This window comes from Ovis aries, chromosome 1 (genome assembly GCF_016772045.2).
Source record: "Ovis aries strain OAR_USU_Benz2616 breed Rambouillet chromosome 1, ARS-UI_Ramb_v3.0, whole genome shotgun sequence".
NCBI lineage: Eukaryota > Metazoa > Chordata > Mammalia > Artiodactyla > Bovidae > Ovis > Ovis aries.
In genome coordinates, this window is record NC_056054.1 from 257,547,509 (window position 1) to 257,573,802 (window position 26,294).

Genomic DNA, 26,294 nt, shown 5'->3' on the forward strand with positions numbered 1-26,294 from the left:
ATAGACGGCAGCCCACCAGGCTCCTCCGTCCCTGGGGTTCTCCAGGCAAGAGCACTGGAGTGGGTTGCCATTAATGAGAGGCATATAGCAGTCGCTCAATAAATTTCTGACTTCCTAACTGCCTTTGGGTTCGATCCTTGGGTCGGGAAGATTCCCTAGAGGAGGAAAAGGCAAACCCACTCCAGTATTCTTGCAGGGATAATCCCATGGGCAGAGGAGCCTGGCAGGCTACAGTCCATGGGATCCTAAAGAGTGGGACGCGGCTGAGCACACACGCATGCAAGCAACCTTCGGAGAGGAGAGCAGCGTCTGGAAAGGCCGCAGCATATAAACTGCAGCAACAGAAGTTGAGCTACATGGGACCCAGGCCAGAGCTCGATGTGAGGCACGCACCCGTGGGGAAGTCTTGGCCAAATAGAGGGAACTGTGAGAAGCCTACTTGCGCCCTCCCGTAGGCACTGACAAAGTGCAGTGGCGGGCCAGAGCCACATCCCTGCTGCTCTGCGCGCCACGCCGATCGCTTGCCCAGCAACCCGCTGGCGGGCTCGGCTACGTAGCCCAGCCCAGTCCCGTCCCGCCCCGCCCCATCCGTTCTGCTCCTCTGGCCCCGCCCTGTCCTTCTCGCCCGCCCACTGGCCCGCCCCTCTTTGATATGCTCGCTCCGCCCCTTCCTGCTGCCCCGCCTCGTCTATCTGGTCGTGTCCCGCCCCCTCCTCGTACCCTGCTGGCAATTAGCAGCGCCAGCCGGCGCCATGGGTACCGCTTCGTCGCTCGTGAGTCCCGCGGGTGGGGAGGTGATCGAGGACACGTATGGGGCGGGCGGCGGCGAGGCCTGCGAGATCCCGGTGGAGGTGAAGCCCAAGGCCCGCCTGCTGCGCAGCTCGTTCCGCCGGGCCGCGGGTGTGGCGGCTGCGGGAGCCGGGCCCGGTTCGCTGCCCCGTGGAGCGGGCGGCGGCGGGCTGCTAGGGGCCAGTTTCAAGTCTACTGGCTCGTCGGTGCCCGAGCTGGAATACGCGGCTGCTGAGTACGAGAGGCTGAAGAAGGAGTACGAGATCTTCCGGGTCAGCAAGAACCAAGAGTTGTTATCCATGGGCCGTCGGGAGGCCAAGCTGGACACGGAGAACAAGCGGCTGCGGGCCGAGCTGCAGGTAATGCTGTGCCCGGGCACTCACCGGAGATGACCGCGACACCTGGGAACTGAGGCCCGGGGCCGTCTGCCCACCGCCCCGCAGCCGCATGGCGGCACTGCCAACTGGACCCTGAACGCCTGACTTCGTCCCTTGTCCGTCCTGCCTCATCTCCAAACCAAGAAGTTTTGAAAGTTAAGCAGAAACTGCTCTGCATTTTACTTTGAGACAGCATACTGCCTTGCGGTCTAAACTGATTCTTTAGGAACCACCGGCTCCCCCCACCTCCCCACCTTTTTTTTTTTTTTTCTGTCTTTGGGCCATTCATTCAGACACCTTGAAGCTATTAGCCCGGAGCAGCAAATGCTCGGGGCTTCCCTGGTAGCCCAGCTGGTAAAGAAAATGTGAAAGTGAAAGTCTCTCAGTCGTGTCTGACTCTTAATAGTTCATGGAATTCTCAAGGCCAGAATACTGGAGTGGGTAGCTTTATCCCTTCTCTAGGGGATCTTCCCAATCCAGGGGTTGAACCCAGGTCTCCCGCATTGCGGGCGGATTTTTTACCAGCTGAGCCACAAGGAAAGCCCAAGAATACTCGAGTGGGTAGCCTATCCCTCCTCCAGGGGATCTTTCTGACCCAGGAATCGAACTGGAGTCTCCTGCACTGCAGGCGGATTCTTTACCAACTGAGCTATCACAGAAGCCCTGGTAAAGAATCCGCCTGCAATGCAGGAACCCCCGGCTGGATCCCTAGGTCGGGAAGATCCCCTGGAGGAGGGTATGGCAACCCACTCCAGGATTCTGGCCTGGGAATCTCCATGTATAAAGGAGCCTGGCGGGCTATAGTTCATGGGGTTGCAAAGGGTCGAACACGACTCAGCGACTAAACACAGAGCAGCAGCAAATGCTAATCTCCAGGGAAGTGGGTCTGCCAGGACCACACAGATACACAAAAGACTTTGGTGACATCCTGTTGAGGCAGCTCATCAAACCCTTCGTAGGTGTTTAAGACCCTGCCCCCCCACCCCACCCCCCCAAATGCAATTGCAACAGGACAGAGTGCACAGGGGTGACAAATGTTCCAGTCCCAGGTTATTTCTGTTACCAATCCTGATTTCTTATGTAACCTTTTTTCTTCCTTTTTCGTATACCTAGGCATTTAAAACACACACACACACACCCTATATTTATTTTATCCATTCAGTCAGACATTTACTGAAGACCTGCAGTGTATCAGCCTTGGAGCTAGCAAGAGGAGTGAGACATGGAGCCAAGGAGTGCACAGTCTCACAGAAATAATTATCCTTCAGGTTAAACCTTATAAATTGTGATTTGTTCTCTTAAAGGTGGGAAAACTGAGTTGTAGTGAAGATTCAGAACTGGTGCAGTATTTCAAAGAAAAAGTATTAATTTCCATTGAAAGCTTAATGTTGAATATCTTCATTTATAATTCAAGCACAGTTGCAGGGTTTTTTCCCCATTATATGTTTGAATAGAATGGCGGTATGCAGTTCTTGAAAACTGGTGAAAAACTAGACTGTTGATATTCTGAGACATGCAATATGTATATGAGAGTGTTGGTTGCTCAGTCATGCCTGACTACCCCATGGACTATAACCTGCCAGGCTCCTCTGTCCATGGAATTCTCCAGGCAGGAATATTGGAGTGGGTTGCCATTTCCTTCTCCACGGAATCGTCTGGACCCAGGGATCGAACCCAGGTCTTCCCACACTGCAGGCAGATTTTTTACCTCCTGAGCCAGAAGGGAAGCCCAATATGCATATAACATAATGTAAAATTTGGGAGGCATGCTATTTTTTAGAAATAACAAGGTAAAATATTCCAGGCACTTCAAAAAACTTACCAGAAGATACTTCGGGAAAAGGAAAGTGCTTTAGAAGCAAAATACCAAGCAATGGAGAGAGCAGCTACATTTGAACATGACAGAGACAAAGTTAAGAGGCAATTTAAGGTAAATTTCATGCATCTTTATCCCCAAAGTGACAGGGAATAAAGCAATATATTTTAAGATTTCATATAATACTGTGATGAGTAAATAGAAGTAAATGATGTAGGAGTCATGAAAGGTATAAGAGCTAAAGTCTTATAAAAAGTAAATACTTTTTACTTTTGAAGTATTTGAGTTGGACCAAGTAAACTTGAGATAATTTCAAAGAAAAGGTATAAAAGTGAACATTTTAGTCGGGGGTGGGGGAGGGGAAGGAAAGTGTTTGTATTAGGGGAGAGCATGTAGAAATATTTGGGGATGTGTCCTTTGGGAGGGCATTACTGGCAATAAGTGTGCATGCTAAGTCAGTCCAGTCGTGTCCGACTCTGTGACCCTACGGACTGTAGCCCACCAGGCTCCTCACTCCATTGTATTCTCCAGTCAAGAATACTGGAGTAGGTAGCCGTGCCCTCCTCCAGGAGGACAATAAGTGGGAGGGGGGCAATTTGCTAAACATCAGGTAGCACACATGGCAGCCCCACACCTTAGATATATCCTTCTGGAATTCCACTGGGTTCCAGTTACAAAACAGTGACAGAGAGGTATTCGCCTTACGAAAGAGGGAGATCAAGTACCAAATGAATATTGATTTTATGAATGAAAGAATTTTCCCTTAAAAGTTGATGATATCACTTTTTGCTTATGGAAAAGGATTTCAAAATTAAAATATATCTTTTAAAGATTTTTAGGGAGACCAAGGAAAATGAAATTCAGGATTTATTGAGGGCCAAGCGAGAGTTGGAGAGCAAACTTCAGAGGCTACAGGCTCAGGGGATCCATGTATTTGATCCTGGAGAATCTGATTCAGATGACAACTGTACAGATGTTACTGGTAAGTTTATTTCCTATTTATAATGTTTTGAGATATCAAAATATTAATAGGTATAATGATTGTAGAGCCAGCCTTGAATCCTTGTACTGATAAGTAATTGCTCTTACAAATAGAGTTGCTCTTTCTTTCTCATGTTATAACAGGTCTTTTCTGTAGAAGTCTATGGCGTAGAAGCTGAGGTTCCTTCTATTTTGTTGCTCTGCCAACCTTAACCCATAGCTTTTCTCTCTCTGGTCTAAGATGGCCCCTCCAAGTCCCATCACATCTACAATTTAGCTAGAGGAAGTGGGGGAATACATTACTTTCCTTGAAAGCACAATCTGAAAGATAATACACATTACTCCTACTCAAACCCCATCGGCCTATACCTTCCTCTACCTAGGAAGATGGGAAAGTGTAATTATTAGTAGAAGAGCCATGTATGCACGTAAAGTTTGGGGTTGTGTCATTAAAGAAAGGAGAGAATGGATGTTGGACAACAGTTAGTAGTCTCTGTCACATTTTCCCACATAATGGATGTATTCTTGCAGCTATCAGAGTGTCTACATAATGTTTCATCAAGTGGTTTCCAATACAGTTTTTTGAAATATTTTAAAGTTTTTGTTTTATAATTAAACATATTAAATGTCCTTCTAGAAATAAAGAAAAACTCAGAATCATAGAATGAAAATGTCCACTATGTTAATAGGAAATAATAATGAAGTGTGATTGACATTGAACAATATTCTATTTTAACTGTAGTGGGAAGATGCAGTCACTCTCCTATTTATAAAAAAACTGTAATTATATTCTTCCAAATTAATGTATTTTGGAGTAAAATATGGCAATTGATAATCCCCTCTTAATTTGCATTTTAGTACCATTGAAATTTGACCAGCGTTCTGAGACTTTTATTACTAACTTTTGAGGAAAAAAAGGTGAAGAGATTCTTAATGGCTTATTATGACTAAGACATTAGTCTTAGCGGTTATTTCAGTGTTGACATATGCTAAAATATAGTGTTTCAAAACTATTATATTCTAATTTTCTTGGCAAGTTAATAAAAACAAGTTAATATTTTCTCCTGGGTCTTTTTTCCTATTTTGATATAAACATGAAGGAGGAATGCTTGAGGGAATATTGCTCATTATTTGTCACCTACAAATAAAAATCAGTTTTGCCAGAGATTGTCACCCAAATACCAGTTTACTTAAGTTTAGTCAAGGACTCCATGTTATAGCAAATATTCCTTATTTTAAAAATGTTTGTTAGTAAGTACTCATTAATTCAGACATTAATTTTGTTCCTCTGGGAGGTTAAAGAGAATGTACTGTTTACATCTTTGGCTCATATCCTAGTGAATTACCAATATCAATTACTAATGTGCCAGTAATAGTCTTCCTTTGAAATTCATCCCTTCACATTTTACACTGATACCTAAATCATATGGTTAGAAAAGTTTTTTAGAAATTTTTGTTGGGGAGCATTTTTAATTCCTCTCTCTGTTATTATGATTTCTTTGGTTATTATATTCCTAATTTCTTTTCATCTTTCTCTCTTTAATCCCCCTTTTAAGACTGAGATAACCAAAACTGTGTTAACTACCACCTTAGAACATGCCAGAAGTTGGTGGCAAAGTACTTTCAGAATTATTCTTTTGATTTTGAAATCAAAGTTTTAATATTTGTTGTATTTATGATCTTATAGTACTTTTTTGGATTAGAAATCCTGTTGAGTATATTTGATAAGGTTTTGAAGTTTCAGTATTATTTGGTTTTCATCAGATGAAATCTGCCTTACAGCTGCTGGAACCCAGTGCGAATATTGGACTGGTGGAGCCTTGGGAAGTGAGCCTTCCATAGGGAGTATGATCCAGCTTCAGCAATCCTTCCGGGGCCCTGAGTTTGCCCACAGTTCTATAGACGTGGAAGGACCGTTTGCTAATGTCAACAGAGGTAATTAGCCATTTGCTAATTAGCTTAGTTAATGGTAATGATTGTTTGTGTACTACAGTCTTGTGCTGGGAGAACTGCCATCAGCAGAGCGTAAGACTTGTTTTCTGGGTGTCTTCCACGGTCAGGCCAGTGTGTTCTGGTACTTGTCACTGACCAGAAAGGATGAAGTTACATAATTCACATCAGGATCAGATGGTGTGCCCCAGCCTGACTGACCAATGAGTTCTACTAACTGAAATTTTGGTCTGGATTCTCAGGCATTTTAGTTGAGTAGTGAGAGTTTACTGTAGATCAGCTGAAACACAGTGGTTTTCAGTCTTTTCTTTTGCATCTTTGATGGTGTTGAAACATTGTGTGTGCATGTGTGCTAAGTCACTTCAGTCACATGTGCACCCTATGGACTGCAGCTTGGCAGACTGCTCTGTGCATGGGATTCTCCAGGCAAGAGTACTGTAGTGGGTTGCCATGCCCTCCTCCAGGGGATCTTCCTGATCCAGGGATCGAGCCTGCGTCTCTTATGTCTCCTGCACTGGCAGGCAGGTTCTTACCACTAGCACCACCTGGGAAGTCCAGTTTTACTCATTATCTTTGTATAATTTGGTATTCAAAGCAGCTCTTAAGATCTGTTCAGAATTTCAGTACCACAGCTGACCTGAGATATTATAGCTCCATTCTTTTCTTAAAACTATGAAATTATTTATCTATTAGCAAAATGAAAATTATTTTTTAAATAATGCATTTTCAATTAGTCAAATACATCTTCAAATATTCATTCTCACTATTTTTAGGTTACTTTTCATTTTATACCACTCTTAAACTTTCTTTTTGACTCAGTATATTTCTAGAATAATAAGTAAAACCAGTCTGGGAATGTAGGCCTTCCTCAAGTTACAAACTAACTGAACAGCCCATGTGGCCTAGTTCCCTGACATTTGACTGGAGCCATGGCTACCTCAGCAGAGACCACTGGTGACTGTGATTGCTTTAAACCCCAGGATAGAATTTGAGATTAGAGAGCTGATTGCCTTTTAATATGTTATTCTAGAAGTTATGTCAGTATTACAAGTGAGATAAGATATCATTCTACGATGCCAGTTGTGTTTTTTCAGACTTTCAGACATCTTATCATATGGTCTTCTAATAATTCTTTTGGGGAACTTATGAGAAATTTTATTTTCAGATGACTGGGATATTGCTGTGGCTAGTTTATTACAAGTTACCCCCTTGTTTTCACATTCTCTATGGAGTAACACTGTCAGATGTTACCTCATTCATACCGATGAAACCCAGCCTGAAATGGATCTTTTCCTTAAGGTGAGGACATTTATAAATTTTGTATTCACTGATTTAAAATACAAGTTAATATTGTATTCTGGTTATGATACTACTGCCTCTGAACCAGGTAGTTTACTACATACAAGATTACATCTTAAAGAGTAGGAGGCATCTTGGGCTTTTCTTAAGAAAATGTCTTAGTATTTTCAGTATATTCAAATTAAGTCCTTGAAACTTTATGCTTTTGAATGCTTTATTACACATTCTCCACAGTGTTTAGCTGTGCCTGCTTTAGTTAATCTCTGCCAGCCCTATTCTTGAATCTGTTTCAGATTATAACAAAATGTAATCCTTGTCATGATTTTCAATTTTTCACAGCAGCCATTGGGGTTAATCTAAGGCAGGGGTCAGCAAACAAAAGCCTGTTGGCCAAATCTGGCTTGAAGTCTGTTACTGTGTAACCTAGAGCTAAGATTGGTTTCTGCGTTTTTAAATGATTGAAAAAGAAATCAGAAGAATATTTTGATGTGAAAATCATATAAAATTCAAATTTTGTTGTCTATAAATTTTAATTAGAACACAGCCACACACAACATATTGTCTCCGGTTGCTTCACATTAATGGCAGAATAAAATTATAGTGGCACCTGAATGCACCACAAAAACCTCTGCCAAAACAGGCAGCTTCTTAAACTATTATTAATTTGCCATCTGGCTCTTCGCAGAAAAGTTCACCAGTTACGTTTCTAACTGAATTTTCAATAAATATGTGTGGCACATGCAATACCTTCAATATTAACATCCTCTGGATTGTTGATTAATAAGTCCATTTAGCTTTCCTTTTTGATACTACTCAATTTTGGTAAACAGACACATTATTTTGAAAACCAAAGCTTCTACTCACTAACTGAGTATACATTATTCCCAAATACATGTTGAGGGAATTACTAATTTATTGCATAGTAATAATCAACATTACTAGGTAAGTTAATTTGTCATCAGTTCAGTCACTCAGTCGTGTCTGACTTTGCGACCCCATGGACTGCAGCATGCCAGGCTTCCCTGTCCATCACCAACTCCCGGAGTTTACTCAAACTCATGTGCATCGAGTCGCTGATGACATCCAACCATCTCATCCTCTGTTGTCCCCTTCTCTCGCCTTCAATCTTTCCCAACATTAGGGTCTTTTCAAATGAGTCAGCTCTTTGATAATTTGTAATAGACCAGCATATTTTTATTTTATATCTGTTTGCTTTAGTGTTCATGGCAGACACTTTTTACTATATAAATTTATGGGTTTATGTTTGTCTCCCTGTAACAATAAACAGAAGTTATTTGTAAGAATAATAATAAAAATATATACCACAGCAAACAACTTAATACTGTACTCCTGTTGTTTTAAGTTTTGTTATGAGATAAATCATTTTCTGAACTAGGAAACAGCCGAGCTGCTAAGCTATTACTATTTTCAATTTATAAAGAAGTTTGCCTTTCCTCTTAAAGATTTTTTTTAATGTGATTATGATTTTTTTTAGTTTTAAATCAGAGAATATCCAACATAACTTATGATAAAGCATGTTTTTTTATTTTAAGTAGATGAAGCTAACTAGATCTTCAGTTAAATAAGCTATGCTATCTTTCAATTTGCACATGAAAGATATTTGCTATGTTTCAATTTGTTTTTAGGATTACTCACCTAAACTTAAGAGAATGTGTGAGACAATGGGATACTTTTTCCATGCTGTATATTTTCCAATAGATATTGAAAATCAATACCTCGCTGTAAGAAAATGGGAAATTGAGAAAAGTTCATTAGTTATCTTATTCATTCATTTAACCTTACCAAGGTAAGCTGAAAATTCTATAATTTATTATAGGGGTTAAATTTGTAAATAGAATTAAGCTTGCCAAGTGAACTTGAAACGTTAAGTTCTAATTGCATTCTTATTTTTTTAACTTATTTATTTTTTAATTGAATGATGATTGCTTTACAGAATTTTGCTGTTTTCCATCAAACCTCAACATGAATCAGCCTTAGGTATACATATATCCCCTCCCTTTTGAACCTCCCTCCCATCTCCCTCACATCCCACCCCTCTAGGTTGATACAGAGCCCCTGTTTGAGTTTCCTGAAACATACAGCAAATTCCCATAGGCTATCTATTTTACATATGGTAAAATAAGTTTCCATGTTACTCTCTCCATACATCTCATCCTCTCCTCCCCTCTCCCCTTGTCCATAAATAAGTCTATTCTCTATGTCTCTTTTCTCCACTGCTGCCCTGCAAATAAATTCTTTGGTACCATTTTTCTAGATTCTATATATATGCATTAGTATACAATATTTATCTTTATCTTTCTGACTTACTTCACTCTGTATTGTAGGCTCTAGGTTCATCCACTTCATTAGAACTGACTCAAATGTGTTCCTTTTTATCGCTGAGTAATTTCAATTGTGTTATATTTATAAAAAGTAATGGACACTTCTTTATCCATTCATCTGTCGATGAATATCTAGGTTGCTTCCATGTTCTAGCTATTGTAAATAGTGCTGTAGTGAACAATAGGATACATATGTCCTTTTCAGTTTTGGTTTCCTTAGGGTTTATGGGTAGGAGTGGGATTGCTGGGTTATATGGTAGCTTTTTTTTATTCCTAGTCATCTAAGGAATCTCCATACCATCTTCCGTAGTGGTTGTATCAATTTACATACCCACCAACAGTGCAAGAATGTTCCCTTTTCTCCACACCCTCTCCAGCATTTATTATTTGTAGGCTTTCTGATGATGGCCATTTGACCAGTGTGAGGAGATATCTCATTGTAGTTTTGATTTGCTTTTCTCTAATAATGAGTGATATTGAGCATCTTTTCATGTGTTTGTTAGCCATCTGTATGTCTTCTTTGGAGAAATGTCTCTTTAGATCTTTTTCCCACTTTTTGATTGGGTTGTTTGTTTTTCTGGTATTGAGTTGTATGAGCTACTTGTATATTTTGTAAATTAATCCCTTGTCAGTTGTTTCCTTTGCTATTATTTTCTCCCATTCTGATGGTTGTCTTTTCACCTTGCTTATAGTTTTCTTTGCTGTGCAAAAGCTTTTAAGTTTAATCAGGTCCCACTTGTTTATTTCTGTTTTTATTTCCATTACTCTAGGAGGTGGGTCATAGAGGATCTTGCTTTGATTTATGTCATTGAGTGTTATGGCTGTGTTTTCCTCTAAGAGATTTATAGTTTCTGATCTTACATTTAAGTCTTTAATCCATTTTGAGTTTATCTTTGTGCATGGTGTTAGGAAGTGTTCTAATTTCAGTCTTTTACATATAGCTGTCCCATTTTCCCAGCACCATTTATTGAAGAGGCTGTCTTCGCCCCATTGTATATTCTTATCTCCTTTGTCAAAAATAAGGTACCCATACATGTGTGGGTTCATTTCTGGGCTTTCTATCTTGTTCTATTGGTCTATATTTCTGTTTTTGTGCCAGTACCATACTGTCTTGATGACTGTAGCTTTGTAGTATAACCTGAAGTCAGGAAGGTTGGCTCCTCTAGCTCCATTCTTCTTTCTCAAGACTGCTTTGGCTGTTCGGGGTCTTTTATGTTCCCATATGAATTGTGAAATTTTTTGTTCTAGTTCTGTGAATGATGCCATTGGCAATTTGATAGGGATCACATTGAATCTGTGGATTGCATTTGGTAGTATAGTCAATATTGATTCTTCCTTCCCAGGAACATGGAATATCTCTCTATCTGTTTATGTCATCTTTGATTTCTTTCATCAGTGTCTTATAATTGTTTGTGAACACTTCTTTTGTCTCTAGGTAAGTTTATTCCTAGATATTTTATTATTTTGTTGCAATGGTGAATAAGATTAATTCCTTAATTTCTCTTTCTGATGTTTCATTGTTAGTATATAGAAATGCAAGTGATTTCTGTGTATTGGTTTTGTATCCTGTGACATTGCTAAATTCACTGATTAGCTCTAGTAATTTTCTGATAATATCTTTAGGGTTTTTTATGTACAGTATCATGTCATCTGCAAACAGTGAGAGCTTTACTTCTTTTCTGATCTGGATTCTTTTCATTTCTTTTTCTTCTCTGATGGCTGTAGCTAGGACTTCTGAAACGATGTTGAATAATAGTGGTGAAAGTGGACACCCTTGTCTTGTTCCTGATTTAGGGGGAATGCTTTCAGTTTTTCACCATTGAGAATAATGTTTGCTGTAGGCTTATCATATATGGATTTTATTATGTTGAGGTAGGCTCCTCCTATGCCTATTGTTTGAAGAGTTTTAATCATAAATGGGTGCTGAATTTTGTCAAAGGCTTTTTCTGCATCTATTGAGATTATCATATAGTTTTTATCTTTCAATTGGTTAATATGGTTTATCACATTGATTTGTGTATATTGAAGAATCCTTGCGTCCCTGGAATAAACCCACCTTGATCATGGTGTATGAGCTTTTTAATGTGTTGCTGAATTCTGTTTCCTAAATTTTGTTGAGTATTTTTGCATCTATGTTCATCAGTGATATTGGCCTGTATTTTTCTCTTTTGGGGGGTTGTCTTTGTCTGGTTTTGGTAGCAGGGTGATGTTGGCCTCATAGAATGAGTTTGGAAGTCTTCCTCTGCTATTTTTTGAAAGGGTTTTAGAAGGAAAGGCATTAATGCTTCTCTGAATGTTTGATAGAATTCTCCTGTGAAACCATCTGGTCCTGGACTTTTGTTTTTTGGGAGATTTTTAATCACAGTTTCAATTTCAGTGCTTGTAATTGGCTTGTTCATAATTTCTGTTTCTGTTCCAAGAATCTGTCTATTTCTTCCAGGTTATCCATTTTATTGCCATATAGTTGTTTGTAATAGTCTCTATAATTCTTTGCATTTTGTTTCTAATTTTGTTGATTTGGTTCTTCTCTCTTTTGTTCTTGATGAGTCTGACTAAAAATTATGGTTATCTTCTCAAAGAACCAGCTTTTAGTTTTATTAATCTTTACTATTGTTTCTTTCATTCCTTTCTCATTTATTTCTGCTCTGATCTTTATCATTCCTTTCCTTCTGCTATGTTTGGGGGTTTTTTTTTTGGTTCTTTTTCCAGTTGTTTTAGGTGTAGAGTTAGGTTGCCTATTCAATGTTTTTCTTGTTTCTTGAGGCAGGATTGTATTGCTATAAATTTTCCTCTTAGAACTGCTTTTGCTGCATCCCATAGGTTTTGAGTTGTCATGTTTTCATTGTCATTTGAATCTAGAAATTTCTTGATTTCCCTTTTGATTTCTTCAGTAACTGTTGGTTATTTAGAAACATTTAATCTTCATGTGTTTGTATGTTTTACTTTTTTTTTTCTTGTATATCTAGTCTCATAGCATTGTGGTCAGGATGCTTTCAGTTTTCTTAAATTTACTGAGGTTTGATTTGTGACCCAATATGTGGTCTATCGTGGAGAATGTTCCATGTGCAGTTGAGAAGAAGGTGTATTCTTCTGCATTTGGATGGACTGTCCTAAAGATATCAATAAGGTCCATCTCATCTAATGTATCATTTAAGGCATGTTTCCTTATTAATTTTCTGTTTTGATGATCTGTCCATTCTTGTGAGTGGGGTGTTAAAGTCTCCTACAATAGTAACCGTATTGTATTACAGTCAGTTTCGCCTTTTATGTGTTAATGTTTGTCTTACATACTGAGGTGCTCCTCTGTTGGGTGCATAGATACTTACAACTGTTATGTCTTCCTCTTGGATTGACCCCTTGATCATTATGTAGTGTCCTTCCTTATCTCTTGTAATATTCTCTATTTTAAATTCTATTTTGTGTGATACGAGGATGTTACTCCAGCTTTCTTTTGTTTTCCTTTTGCATGGAAAATATTTTTCCATCCTCTCAGTTTCAGTCTATATGTGTCTTTAGGTCTGAAATGGGTTTCTTGTAAACAGCATATAAATGGGTCTTGTTTTTGTATCCATTCAGCCAGTCTGAATGGATTGGAATACTTAATCCATTTACACTAAAGTAATTATTGATATATATATTCCTATTGCCATTTTCTTAATTTTTTGTGGTTTTATTTTGCAGATCTTTTTCTTCTCTTGTATTTCTTGACTATATAAGTCCCTTTAACATTTGTTTAAAGCTGGTTTGTTGGTACTAAATTCTCTTAACTTTTGGTTGTCTGAAAAGCTTTGGATTTCTCCATCAGTTTTGAAAGAGATCCTTGCTGGGTAGAGTAATCTTTGTTGTAGATTTTTCCTTTTTCAGTACTTTTAATATATCCTGCCATTCCCTTCTGGCCTGCAGAGTTTCTGCTGAAAGATCAGCTGTTAAACATATGGGGTTTCCTTGTATGTTACTTGTTGCTTTTCCCTTGCAGATTTTAATATTTTTTCTTTGTGTTTAATCTTTGTTACTTTGATTAGTGTGTGTCTTGGCGTGTTTCTCCATGGATTTATCCTGTATGGGACTCTTTGCACCTCTTGGACTTGATTGACAAACCCTTTTCCATGTTGGAGAAATTTTCAACTCTAATCTCTTCAAAAATTTTCTCATACCCTTTCTTTTTCTCGTCTTCTTCTGGAACCCCTATAATTTGAATGTTAATGTGTTCGATATTGTCCCAGAGGTCTCTGAGACTACCCTCAGTTCTTTTTTTCTTTTTACTTTATTCTGCTCTTCAGAAGTTCTTTCCACCATTTTATCTTCTAGCGTGCTGATTCCTTCTTCTGCTTCAGATATTCTGCTATTGATTCCTTCTATTTTTAATTTCAGTAACTGTGTTGTTTGTCTCTGTATCTTTATTCTTTAATTCTTCTAGGTCTTTGTTAATTGATTCTTGCATTTTCTCTTCTGTTTTCAAAGTTTTTGAGCATCTTTACTATCATTATTCTGAATTGTTTTTCAGCGTTTGCCTGTTTCCTCTTCACTTATTTGGACTTCTGTATTTCTAGTTTGTTCCTTCATTTGTGTAATATTTTTCTTCCTTTTCATTATTTTTATTTAAACTTACTGTGTTTGAGGTCTGCTTTCCCCAGGCTTCAAGGTTGAATTCTTTCTTCCTTTTGGTTTCTGCCCCACTATGGTTGGTGCAGTGGTTTGTATAAGCTTTGTATAGGGTGAGATTTATGGGAAGTTTTTTTTATTTGTTTGTATTTCCTCTGATGGGCAAGGCTGAGTGAGGTGGTAATCCTGTCTGCTGATGACTGGGTTTGTATTTTTGTTTGTTGTTTTGTTTGGATGAGGTGTCCTTCATAGGGTACTACTGGTGGTTGGGTGATGCTGGGTCTTGTATTCAAGTGGTTTCCTTTGCAGGAGTTCTCACTATTTGATACTCCCACGGGTTAGTTCTCTGGTGGTCTAGGGTCTTGGAATCAGTGCTCCCACTCCAAAGGCTCAGGGCTTGCTCTCTGGTCAGGATCAAAGATTCCACAAGTGGCTTGTTATGGCATTAAGTGAGATTAAAACACATACCCAAAAATAAGAAACCAAAGATGAACCCCAGATAAATGGCAGTTACAAAATCAGGCAAATAATAATTAAAATAATGGAATATACACATATACATATATACCCATAAGCAAAATCAAAACAGTCCAAGAAAAATAAAGTTCAATAGATTGACCAAGCAAACAAAGAAAACAAAAATTATATCTAACGGTTAAGAACTAAGCTAACTAAAGCACAAACTAGAAAACAAAACTAAAGCAAGGTGCCAAGTGGGGAATAAAGCAATGAAAATAAAACTAACAAATATGTTGAGAGGAAAGGAAAGAAAGAATAGATATGCAAAATTAAATAGAGGTAGAAAAAGGAGACTTATATACACTAAAGCTTAACTTCAATGTGCAAAGAACAGTCGGAAAAGCAAACAAAGAATAAATGTAGGAAAATAATAATAGGTTTAGAAAAACTAATATTAAAAAAGGAGAAAAGGAAAAAAGGGAAGAGAAAAGGGGGAGAAAAAGTAAAAAGAAGAGAGAAAAAAAAGGAAAACTCCACAGAACTGCAAAAGCCCAACATAGAAGCAGAGGTTTATAACAAGGAAAATCGTGATTGAAAAAAAAAAAAATCAAAAACTTAATTAGATTTCATGATGCCAATAAAATCAACAACTACAACAGGATGGGTTGAGGGGAAAGGACAGAAAAGGAGACAAAGGAAAAAGAAAAAAAAATCCAAAAGAAAGTACCAAACAAGTTAAAACATAAGAATAATAAATGTTTTTCTTGAGTCACTGCTGTTAAGATCCTTTCCCTCACTGGGAGTCACAGCCCACCTCACCTCCCTAGGATACCCTCCAACACTGTGCTGGTCTCTGGACCTGCTATGGGGGCAGCTCAGATTCTAATCTGGTTTTATTCCTGTGTGTTCTTGCCTCCATTGTCCACAGCTATCAGAACTAGTGTGTTTTCTTTTGTGGGAGCTCTCAATGTCCTTTTATACATTCCATAGACACACAGTCTGCCTAGTTGTTCATGTGAATTTAATCTGCAACTTGTACAGCTAGTGGGAAGGTTTTGGGTCTTCTTGCTTAGGCACCCTGCCCCTGAGTTTCAATTGTGGTTTTATTTCCACCTCTCTGGGTCGTCCACTGGGGTTTGCTTCTGAGGCTGCCCTGGAGGACTTGGGTCTGTCCCAGAGAGGGCCAGTTGCAGAGGTGGTACAGCTGCTTGGGTTGCAGGGGTTCTGGCAGCACCAGGTACTCAGGGGAGTTGGCAGCTAGGGCAGCAGGAAATATAGTTTTCTAGAAGAGTGCAACCAGTAATGGCCACAATACTCCAGTATTCTTGCCTGGAGAGCCCCGCTAATAGAGAAGCCTGGCAGGCCATAGTGCACAGGGTCACAAAGAGTTGGATATAACCAAAGCAACCCCGTGTGCATAGAGGCAAGACTTTTGTTTTGCTTGTGGCAGCTCTGCCCACGTGAGGGTTTAGCATGAAGGTGGTGCAGATGCTTGGTTTGCAGGGACTTGGCAGTGCCAAGTGTGCAGGTTCACAAACTGCCTTCGCTGCCGGAGTTATGGCCCTATCAGAGTCTTTTTTCAAGCCTCTGGTAGCTGGCAATCAGAAGGCCTCTTTGGCTAGTCTTTCTCTGTAGCTCCACCCATTCAGACACTTAGAGGGCTCCCTTGCCTAGGGTCCTTCTCTGTAGTTCAGTGCGTCAGGTACATAGAGGCTGGGGTCCTGCTCTGTAGATCGGTGAGTCAGGCACTTAAACAGTCACCCTGGGTGGCGTCCTACTCTAGTTCGGGTGCGTCAAGGGCTTGGTGGGCCATTCTTTCTATTGTTCATCTGCCGATGCTGGCTGTGGGAGAGAGAGTAGTATTGCCTTGCTTCCATGGCTGCCTGGCTGCACCTTCTAGGGGACCTGCGTCCTTGTCCAGGATGCATATGGCTGCGGCAAGGACTGTCTGATTCTCATTGCATTTAGGCTGCCACAGGTCAGCTGGTTCACTCTCATAAATGTTTCTCCTCTGACTCAGACAGTTGCCCCAGTGTGTGGACTGGAGCCCTGCTTCAGTTCCCCCACCCACTGCGGGCAGTTCCAGTCCTACTAACATTCCTGTTTTTCCTCCTAGTTCCTTCATCCTACTGAATTTTTGTGTGGTTCTGTATATTCTTTTCTGGTGGTCTGGTACTCCTGTCTGCTCTCAGCTTATGTTCTGCACACACGTCTGTGTCTGAAGGTGTATTCCTGATGTGTCCGTGGAGAGAGATATATGCCACATCCACCTACTCCTCTGCTATCTTGTTCTCTCTTTCTAATTGCATTCTTATAATCAAAGACAATCCTTGAAATTCAAAAAATTCTATGACTTTCCATACTTAAATATTAATAAAAACTTTCACACTGTTAGGCTTATTTTTGATAGGTTATAAGATTAACATCATTAATGTAAGATCATTTTAATCAGGGGTTAGCAAACCATGGCCCTCAAGTCAAATCCAGTCAGTCACCTGTTTGTTTAAATAAAATTTTATTGGAACACAGATACGTTCCTTTCTGTGTATTGTCTACAGCTGCTTTCACAGTGTACCACCAGTGTTGATTATTTCAGCAGAGACAGTGTGTCCTGCAAAGCCTAGAATGCTGGCTAGCTGACTCTTCACAGAAAAGGGTGGTAACCCCTGATTTCAGTAATTAGCATTAACCTTCATTATTTTCTTTGTTCAGGTACAGATTGAGAGGCAATTAAACACTTGTACAAGTGTTAAATCATACTTTTAATTTGCTGAGGAGGTAACTACTTAAATCCAGTAAAGTGAGCAGTTTTATTATAATGTGAATATAATCACACCAACGAATCTAATCTGCAAACAAAGTTGTTCTTTTTTTTTTTTTAAACCAGTTAGATAGATAGATAGAAGACAGAATAGGATAGATAGAAGGTAAAATAAGGGGTTAAGTTTTCTTTCTATACTTTCTTTCTGATTGGATTTAATCCTTCCAAAGCATTTTTTCCTGTTTTTATTGAGGACCAACTCTGACTTTAACTGTGTATGGAAGTGTCTGGAGCCCTAAGCTTTACTAGAGACTCTGCAGTATAACCCATCCTTGATCCTTAGGACTATAGAGTATAGTCTGGATAGCCAGAGGCGAGGTGGCTGGGGAACCACCTGGTCAAGGAACCTTTTCCCAAAACAAGATTGAGGATTCCTTCAACTTGATTTCCTCCAGTTGGAGTTCTTTACCTCCCCTCCCTGTTTTCCTTTCTTGTTTTGTTTTTATATTTATTAAGAATATATCCTGTTTTATATTTAACATCTGGGTAATATTTTATCTCAGACCATAGTATATGTCATTTGTTGTTTTTCTCGTTAATTCTTTAATCTTTGCTACCATGTTTTTTTTCGGTTTTCCTCTTTGTTTTTTCTTCTGTTTTATATTAGGGCTGGTATTTTAGTTTTTTAATGAAAATTCTGAATCGTATAATGGCTTTCCCTTGTATATACACACTTATTTGCCTCCCTAGACAAACTTTGACTTAATGCCTTTTAGAAAGGGAGACTGTTTATAGTTTTCCTTGTGATATAGAAAATGCTAATAGTCTATAAGATTTCTAGAATTTAAATAGGAATAGTACAAACTATAGTTATAGTTATAGTACATTGTAACAGAATTTCTTTTTAACCTTTACCTTGGTCAAGATTTTTACTGGCTGCCTAGCCTTTCTCATTTACCTCTGGATCTTTCTTACAATGTATCTGGGGTATAAGGATTCAGGTCATTTATTGTATGAGTAAAGGCTAAAGAACTAGAGAAGAGAAAATCTTGAAACCTTGAGGCTGATAATATTTGTGTTTTAACTTGAGAATTATATAATTGTAAACGGAATTAGGTTTTCCATTGATTTGCAAAGTCTTATGAGTCTGGTCCATTATTTTGAGCAATGTTTAACAGTATTTTTGAGAAGTTTTTTTTTAAAAAATTATATTTAAATAAAGTTATGTATGATTTTAAATTTAATTTATTGCACAGTTTATTGTCTGCTATTGTCTACTCTGTCTGCTAGTGAATATACTGTACTTAATATAAGCTAGAACAAAGCTATAAAAAGCATCCATTTTTGGAAAGTTTCACTTGTTCTGCAGCAGGGCCTTTCCTGGCCACTTGTCATTGTAGGAAATCCCCTTCTTGGCACTTAGGTAAATAGACTATCTGTGTGCTGCCACAGTGCAGTGTAGCACAAGAAATACTGATTTCCAATCTAGCCTTTTATTGGAAGACTGTGAAGAAGCTTTTCTGAAAAACCCTGAAGGCAAACCACGATTAATTTATCATCGTTTGGAGGATGGGAAAGTCAGTTCTAACTCTGTCCAGCAACTGATTGATCAAGTTTCTAACCTGAACAAGACCAGCAAAGCCAAGGTAAAGTTCATAGGTTGTTTTTAAGAACATTCTTGGGAGAGCAGTGTGCTGGGACGAAAGCCATGAGGGGGGAGTGAGCCTGGCATGTTTGAGGAAAGGAAGGAAGCTTGTGTGGCTGGAGCAGAGTGAGTGAGGGGACGTGAGTAGGAGAGGTCACAGGGGGTCAATCCTGAAAACCTTGGTTTTCCTTACGTAGAGAGAGGTGGGGAGCCACTGAAGGACTTTAACCAAAGAGGAAGAAATGCTGTTGTGACAAGGCTGTCTTGGGCTGCTGTGTTGAGAATTGTCTGTGTTTTGAAGGGAGGGCAGTGGATGGGTCAGAGCTGGAGAGCTCTTGCTGTTATCCAGACGAGAGTGGCTGGTGGCTCAGACCAAAGGATGTGATGAGAAGTGATAGGATTCTGGATAAATTGACAGAGTCAATAGAGTTACTAAGAGATTAGTTGTGGACTATGAGAGAATGAGACACAAATAGTGATATATACCTTAAAAGTGTATGATATGTAAGTGGACAAATCAGAATCATTACTGTGCATTTTTCTCAAGCACAGAGTCCTTCTATCTATTATTGGCCAAGGATCAGTGTAAGGAAGAGCCTTTTCCTGGTAACCATTTCTGAGGGCTTTGGGAAAAGCCGAAAACTGATGATGAGTAGGAGAAGGATTTGATCATCCCTAGATGCAAAGCAGAATGTATTTTGGAATAGAGATTACAGGCTTTGCATTACTGCATGCTGAGATAACTTGGTAAATGTTTATAGTTAATGATAAGAATGCAATTAAATAACTCTAGGGTTTTCACAAAGTTTCTGTTTCTGTATGTCCAGCCAGAAAATGAGATCAAATGTGAATACAAACATTTTTCTTGAGGTCAGCATAATAAAGTGAAGAGTCTAAGGAAAAAAGAGTACATTTTTATTATAGTTAATCTCCAGAGCCATTTCATCTTATTTTAATTTATTTTAGTACCAGCCTACGTTACCAGATGCTACAAGCGAAGTTACTTATTCTCTAGATACTACTTTTAAAAATTAGTATACCACAGGTTGAATTTTTTTATATAGGAGTCACAATCTCTCTACTATGATTATAAATTTAAATGTAGGCTAAACTTCTTTGCTTTGTTTTGTAGAATTGCAGTTTTACTGGCATAAAGATGGATTTTGAATGTTATGTATATTGAATGGTACAGAAATACATAAGATGAATTAGCTGTTTAATTTATGTGTGTGTGACTGTGTGTTTAAGAAAAAAAAAAAATGCCATTGAGGACATCAAGAGAAGGGACATTCAGCAGAGTGATTAAAACAGTAAAGGCTGGTATTTGGCTTTGCCTAGCTTTGGAATGTTCATAACCCAAAAGATGAAGTGATTAGCAAGGTATCTGCAAGTTTTTACCTGAAACAAAACTATGAGAATTCAGCCACTGGAGTTTTCCTAAAAAAAAAGACTATTCCTTTCACCTGGGCCAAGCCCCCCAGCCAAACAGGGAAAGAGCTCAGAGTGGCAGTTGTGGGGGTACCTTGTCCTCTGCACCCCCACCTGCTCTCCAGGTGAAGGCCCCTCAGCCTTGGCACATGGCCCCCTCCCCCCACCACTCCTCTAGATCATTCTATAAATAACCCACAGATTTGCTGACCACCTAGGCCCCAGATCCACAGAGAAAAGCAGAGGAAGCCCCATTAACTCCCACTAAAGAAAGTCTGGTCCCCCCTGCCCACAACCAGGGACCCCAACCCTTCGACATTTCTTCAGGTTATCCTGATTACCCTTCCAAAACACATATGCAGAAAGCAAGCAATATTCAGAGAGGGCTTTTATATGAGCCTACGTGTTGACGTTGCAGGACAAGAAGAAAGAAACAAAAATTATTTCCCCCAAGGCTGTGAGATAAAATCAAGCCAAACTTAGGAATACTTTCCACAGTCTTTGCTCCACATGATAAAATCTGCTTCTGTTTGCAGGCAGAGATGGAGGCTCCATGGCCTCGCAGCACACCCAGGGATGTAGACACTGCTACCAGGCCCCAGCACATACCATCCCACCTATCCAGGCCCTTAGTCGGTTCCTGCTCTCTCATGTCACAATGGTCAGCTGTGTGCATCAGTCCAGACAAGGTGGATTTTCAGTGGTGATACCAGGTCCTGGACAGAGTTTTGGCATCACCAATACCAGTCACCTTTCCAGATGGACACATGAACCAAAAAAAAAAAGCATACTTTTTGTTTTATTTGCAACATTGTTCACAAAAAATTCCTTGCGTGACCTTAGACAAGGTATTGAACTTGCCTCAGTTTCCTCTTCTAGAAAATGGAGAGAATAACAGGGTTGTGAGGCTAAGTGAGCTATACACATAGAGCACTTAGAACAGTTCCTGACACATAAGCCTGTGAAAATGTTCAGTACCACCTCCTCCTCCTGTTAGTACTGCTTTTGCTTGTTGTTAAACTTTTTTTCCCCCCCTAGATCATTGATCACTTGGGAGATCCTGCAGAAGGAGTCTATAAAACCTATATTTATGTAGAAAAGATTATTAAACAGGTAAATATGCATTCCCTGTAAGATTTCATCTCAAATATCTTGACTGATTTCAATATAATTGAGTTTTCCAGAGAAAATCACTTGTTTGCTTTTTTGAAAACAATACCTGGGTTGTGTGCCCTTATTTCTGGCAAGAGTCCATCCTGTAGTATTGTTGTGACATTCCCAGTACCGTGTATCTGTGTCTCTGAGCTCACAAATGGTTTGATTCTTTAATACCCATCAGGTATAAAATGGATTACAAAAGTGGTAGGTAAAAAGCAAGTATTTGAGGGATAATGTTCATCCTGTTCAGTAGAGAGTTTCCTCAGGTTCTGTGTGCACCTTGAGTTTTTGTAAACAGAAAAATTCAGGATGGATTTTACTATCCTCCTAACCATAGAGAGGAGTGAAAATATACCTCAGTGTGTCTGAGGTCATGGATCACAGAGACATCTCAAACTAAAAGTTTCTATGGTATCTCAGTATTATCTTGAAACTTTATATGAGTTAAATATTTTGCTTGATATTTACCTGTCTTTATTAGTATTAAAAATCATTTAAAATTATGTGTCAGCAAAAATGCTAATAATGATAATAAAAAGTGTTTCCTATCTTCAAGTAAAATGGGCACAAGAAGATGTTTAGCCTGTGTTTATTCTTACCTGCTGACGTCTCCCTCAGGGTACTGGGAACCCTATTTGAGAAGTAAGGGTTTAGATTACTTTTTAAAAATTAACTCGTGTTAAAGTATGGAGATATAGAGTGAGCCCTGAAATAAGATGAATTAAAGAGAATAAATGGTAATAAATGAAAATGGACATACTCACCAACTTTACCACTTGTAGGACAATATATTTTCAGTGATTAGTATAACGAGTAGATATCACAGCAGAGATATTTAACATCAAAAAACTCTATCTTAGTAATTACATTCTTATAAAAATGTAAAGCAGCATATATCTTAGACATTAGCACAGTCTTTAAAATTGTTCACTAGCCAAATACAACCCTATTGTGTAATATTTTTCAAAAACCAGATTCCCTCTAACTTTAATGAAAGAGAGAGGTCTTTGTTTTTATTATTTTAATATTTCTTTGTGTTGTTCTGTTAGTGACTCAGTTGTGTCCAACTCTTTGCGATCCCATGTACTATAACCCACCAGCTTCCTCTGTCAATGGATTTCTCCAGGCACGGATACTGGGAGGGGTTGCCATTCCCTTCTTCAGGAGGTCTTCCTGACCCAGGGATTGAACCTGGGTCTCCTGCATTGCAGGCAGATTTTCTATTGTCTGAGCCACCAGGGAAGCCCTAATATTTCTTTACTTTTATTTTTAAACTATTGCTTAATTTTATAGTTACAAATTGATCCCTGGAGGTCCCATAAAAGGCCATAGGTTTGAACTTACCCTCCAAAGTAGATGAGGGCCACCTTAGGCCTGTGTGCTGACTATACTGTACAAGGTCTTCACTTCCTTCATTCACTTTTGCGTGCTTGCTGTTGGTGTTCAGGACATCCTGGGCTTTGAAAACACAGACCTGGACACCAAGGATTTGGGCAGTGAAGATTCTATTCCAGAAGAAGATGATTTCGGTGATGTTCTGTGGGACATACATGATGAACAAGAGCAAATGGAAGCTTTTCAGCAAGCTTCAAATTCAGCCCATGAGTTGGGATTCGAGAAAGTAAGCATTTGGTTTACAGTTCCAACAAAAATCAGTTGCACTTAAAAGCTGTAACATAATTGTGGTTTAATCTAATTATAGTCAAGGTTAAGGACTATGTTAGTAACTTCCTCATGGCTTAATTATTTATGTTGAGACATGTGCTTAGGTTTGTATCATGTGAAAAAAAGTGAGATTCAAATATACTTATGAACATCAAACATGTTTAGTTAGATTGTGCTTGTGTGCAAAGTCACTTCAGTCATTTCTGACTGTTTGTGACCCTAATTGCCGTAGCCTACCAGGCTCCTCTGTTCATGGGATTCTTCAGGCAAGAATACTGGAGTGGGTTGCCATGCCTTCCTCCAGGGGATCTTCCCAACCCAGGGATTGAACCCATGTCTCTTATGTCTCCTGCATTGGCAGATGGGTTCTTTACCACCTGGGAAGCCCTCTTTACAGATTAGGATTTATCAACTATATGTTTATTATGCTACCATCTGCAATTCTCTAAGATAATATACCTGGGAAACCTGATAAAAATAGTAAGGCTATCTATTCTTCCAGTTCCTAGAGGAATCAAAATATCAAACATCCAGAAAACAAAGCAGAGTAGTTAATGCAATAGGCAGATCTGTCCTTCGGCGTCTTTAAATATCTAAGTGAATAAACAAGACTAGAAGTGTACAAAGAATCTACCTTCAAGTTTAAAAAGCACTTAATATTTAAAAATTAATAAAAGAATATCTTAAAGAATATTATGGTAACTGTCACTAACAGCTATGTTTTTATAGAACTTTTAATGGCTTTTATAATTTAGACTGTCAGTTTTATGTCTTGGTTCCACTGTTTCCTCACTATGGCTTTTGATCAAGCCACTTAGCTCTAAGCTTTGACTTTCTTGTGTATAAAATGAGGATGACTAATAGAACCTATCTCACATGGTTGTTGGGGGGACTAAACCAGATCTTGCACATATAGCACTTGACACAGTACCCATCACATGGTAACGTTAAATTGTTATTTCATAAGGAAGGCAAGATATCACTATTTTGTAATTGAAGAACCTAAGGTTCAGATTATAGTTTGCCTATGAGCCTACAGAGTGTAGATTGCAGATATAAGATTTTAACCTAGGTCTTCAGGCTATAAATCCTATGCTTTCTTCTGTGGCAAGGAGCCTTAATTTGGGAAACACAGGTCTATAAAAAGACTCTGTGTACGTGCTGCGTAGTATCTGACTCTTTGCTACCCTATTGACTGTAGCCTGCCAGGCTCTTCTGTCCGTAGGATTCTCCAGGCAAGAATACTGGAGTGGGTTGCCATTTCCTCCTCCAGGCGATCTTCCTGATCCACAGATTGAACCCAGGTCTCTTGAGTCTCCTGCATTGGCAGGCAGATTCTTTACCACTTTAAGCCACCTAGACTTTAGGTGGAGCCGTGAACTAAATTGTTAGGTCATACAACCTAACAATTTATGAGGTTTATGAGGTCATAAATCAAATAAGCCCTTTGTTTCTTGAGAAGCATCATTTCTATCAGAAATATTTGATTTCCTGGGAAATATGATACAACAAACAGAAAAACTGATTGAAAAACTATACTAAGTAATTATTTATTGTAATTGTTAGAAATCTCTGCTACCCTAAAGCTCACACAAACTGCTTATTATACATTCTTTTGATTCCTCATCAGTTATCATTTACACCACTGGTACACTTAAACATCCTAACCCCCAAGATGACTTTGGAAACTCCTTTATAACAACTGAGATATTGCAGTTTTCTGAGCAAGTTCCTTTTCAGCTCTGAACCAAGTTTTCCTATCAGGGAAGGCCTCGGAAATAAGAGTTCTTGGGCTTTGCATAGAATTCACTCAATTTCAAAAAGATCTTAGGTGGCCTGTCATAACTTGATTCTCTGTAGTGAGTTCAGTGACTCCAAGGCTTCAGATAAGGCCTTCTCATTGTTTCTCAGGAATCCCTGGAAACTGAGATGGTCTTCAAAACAGGTATTCTTCTGACCAGGAGATATAGGATGCCTGCTGATGATTCCCTCAAGGTCTTCTGTGGTTCTTTCCAAGGTTCAGGAGCTCAGGGTAATACAGTAGCCTCCCTGCAACATTCTGCAGAACATCTGAATGGTGCAAAGCCCCACAGTGATCTGAAAGGCTGCCCCTCACCTATTAATTTACATTAATACTGTAGCAGAAGAAATTGGGGCCCATTCTTAGTTTACTCCTTTGGACATATTTAACCAATCATAAAAAATAAGCAATTATGAGGGTACTACTGATTAAAAGTAGATTTCATTTTTTCGTACAGCTTTTCTCCACTGATTTCAGAGGATAATCGGAAATTGACTCTGTTTAGTATTTGAAGAGGCATGTTCTTCCTCACAATTTAAATTTATTTTTATTTCTAGTACTACCAGCGCCTTAATGATCTTGTGGCAGCACCAGCACCAATTCCACCCCTTCTTGTATCTGGAGGACCAGGCTCTGGAAAGTCCCTTCTTTTATCAAAGTGGTATGATGCAGTGCAATTAAAAAGTTATTGTTGTCATCATTTGAACTACTGAACTCATTCAACAAAGTGAATTATTGCATGTCTACCTTCCTGCAAGGCCTGTATTGAATATTAAAAAAGCAAAAAGAGTAAAATAACAAACTCATGCCCTGAGAAATATAAAAATTGAATGTTAGGGAGAAGATGCAGAATGAGAAAGGAATAGCATTTGTGATTGTGTACATAAATTATGTTGTTGTTTAGTCTTTAAGTCTGACTCTTTTGCAACCTCATGGATGGTAGCCTGTCAGGCTCCTCTGTCCATGGGATTTCCCAGGCAAGAATAGTGGAGTGGGTTGTCATTCCCTTCTCCAGGGGATCTCCCCAACTCGGAACGAACTTGGGTCTCTTGAGTCTCCTGCACTGGCTGGCTGGTTCTTTACCACTGAGCCACCAGGGAAGCCCACATAAATTATATAGGTCAGAGCTAAGGGAGTGGTCAATATCAATATCAATAACCTCAGATATGCAGATCACACCACCCTGATGGCAGAAAGCTAAGAGGAACTAAAGAGCCTCTT

General features: G+C 39.1%; 1 protein-coding gene across 3 annotated transcripts in view; it reads left to right on the forward strand.

Moving 5' to 3' along the window:
* The first annotated feature begins 726 nt into the window (after positions 1–726).
* Positions 727–26,294, forward strand: part of NPHP3 (nephrocystin 3) — a 55,129-nt gene continuing 29,561 nt past the window's right edge. For 2 of the 3 annotated variants that reach the window (XM_042237020.2, XM_042237027.2), the window contains exons 1-10: positions 727–1,148; positions 2,971–3,096; positions 3,814–3,964; positions 5,728–5,898; positions 7,079–7,212; positions 8,859–9,019; positions 18,866–19,022; positions 21,488–21,562; positions 23,055–23,228; positions 25,631–25,734. In XM_042237020.2, coding sequence (XP_042092954.1) covers positions 753–1,148; positions 2,971–3,096; positions 3,814–3,964; positions 5,728–5,898; positions 7,079–7,212; positions 8,859–9,019; positions 18,866–19,022; positions 21,488–21,562; positions 23,055–23,228; positions 25,631–25,734 — 1,649 coding nt within the window. In that variant the 5' untranslated portion in view covers positions 727–752. The remainder of the gene's footprint in view (positions 1,149–2,970; positions 3,097–3,813; positions 3,965–5,727; positions 5,899–7,078; positions 7,213–8,858; positions 9,020–18,865; positions 19,023–21,487; positions 21,563–23,054; positions 23,229–25,630; positions 25,735–26,294) is intronic. The other variant, XM_015092656.4, reaches the window with a different exon arrangement.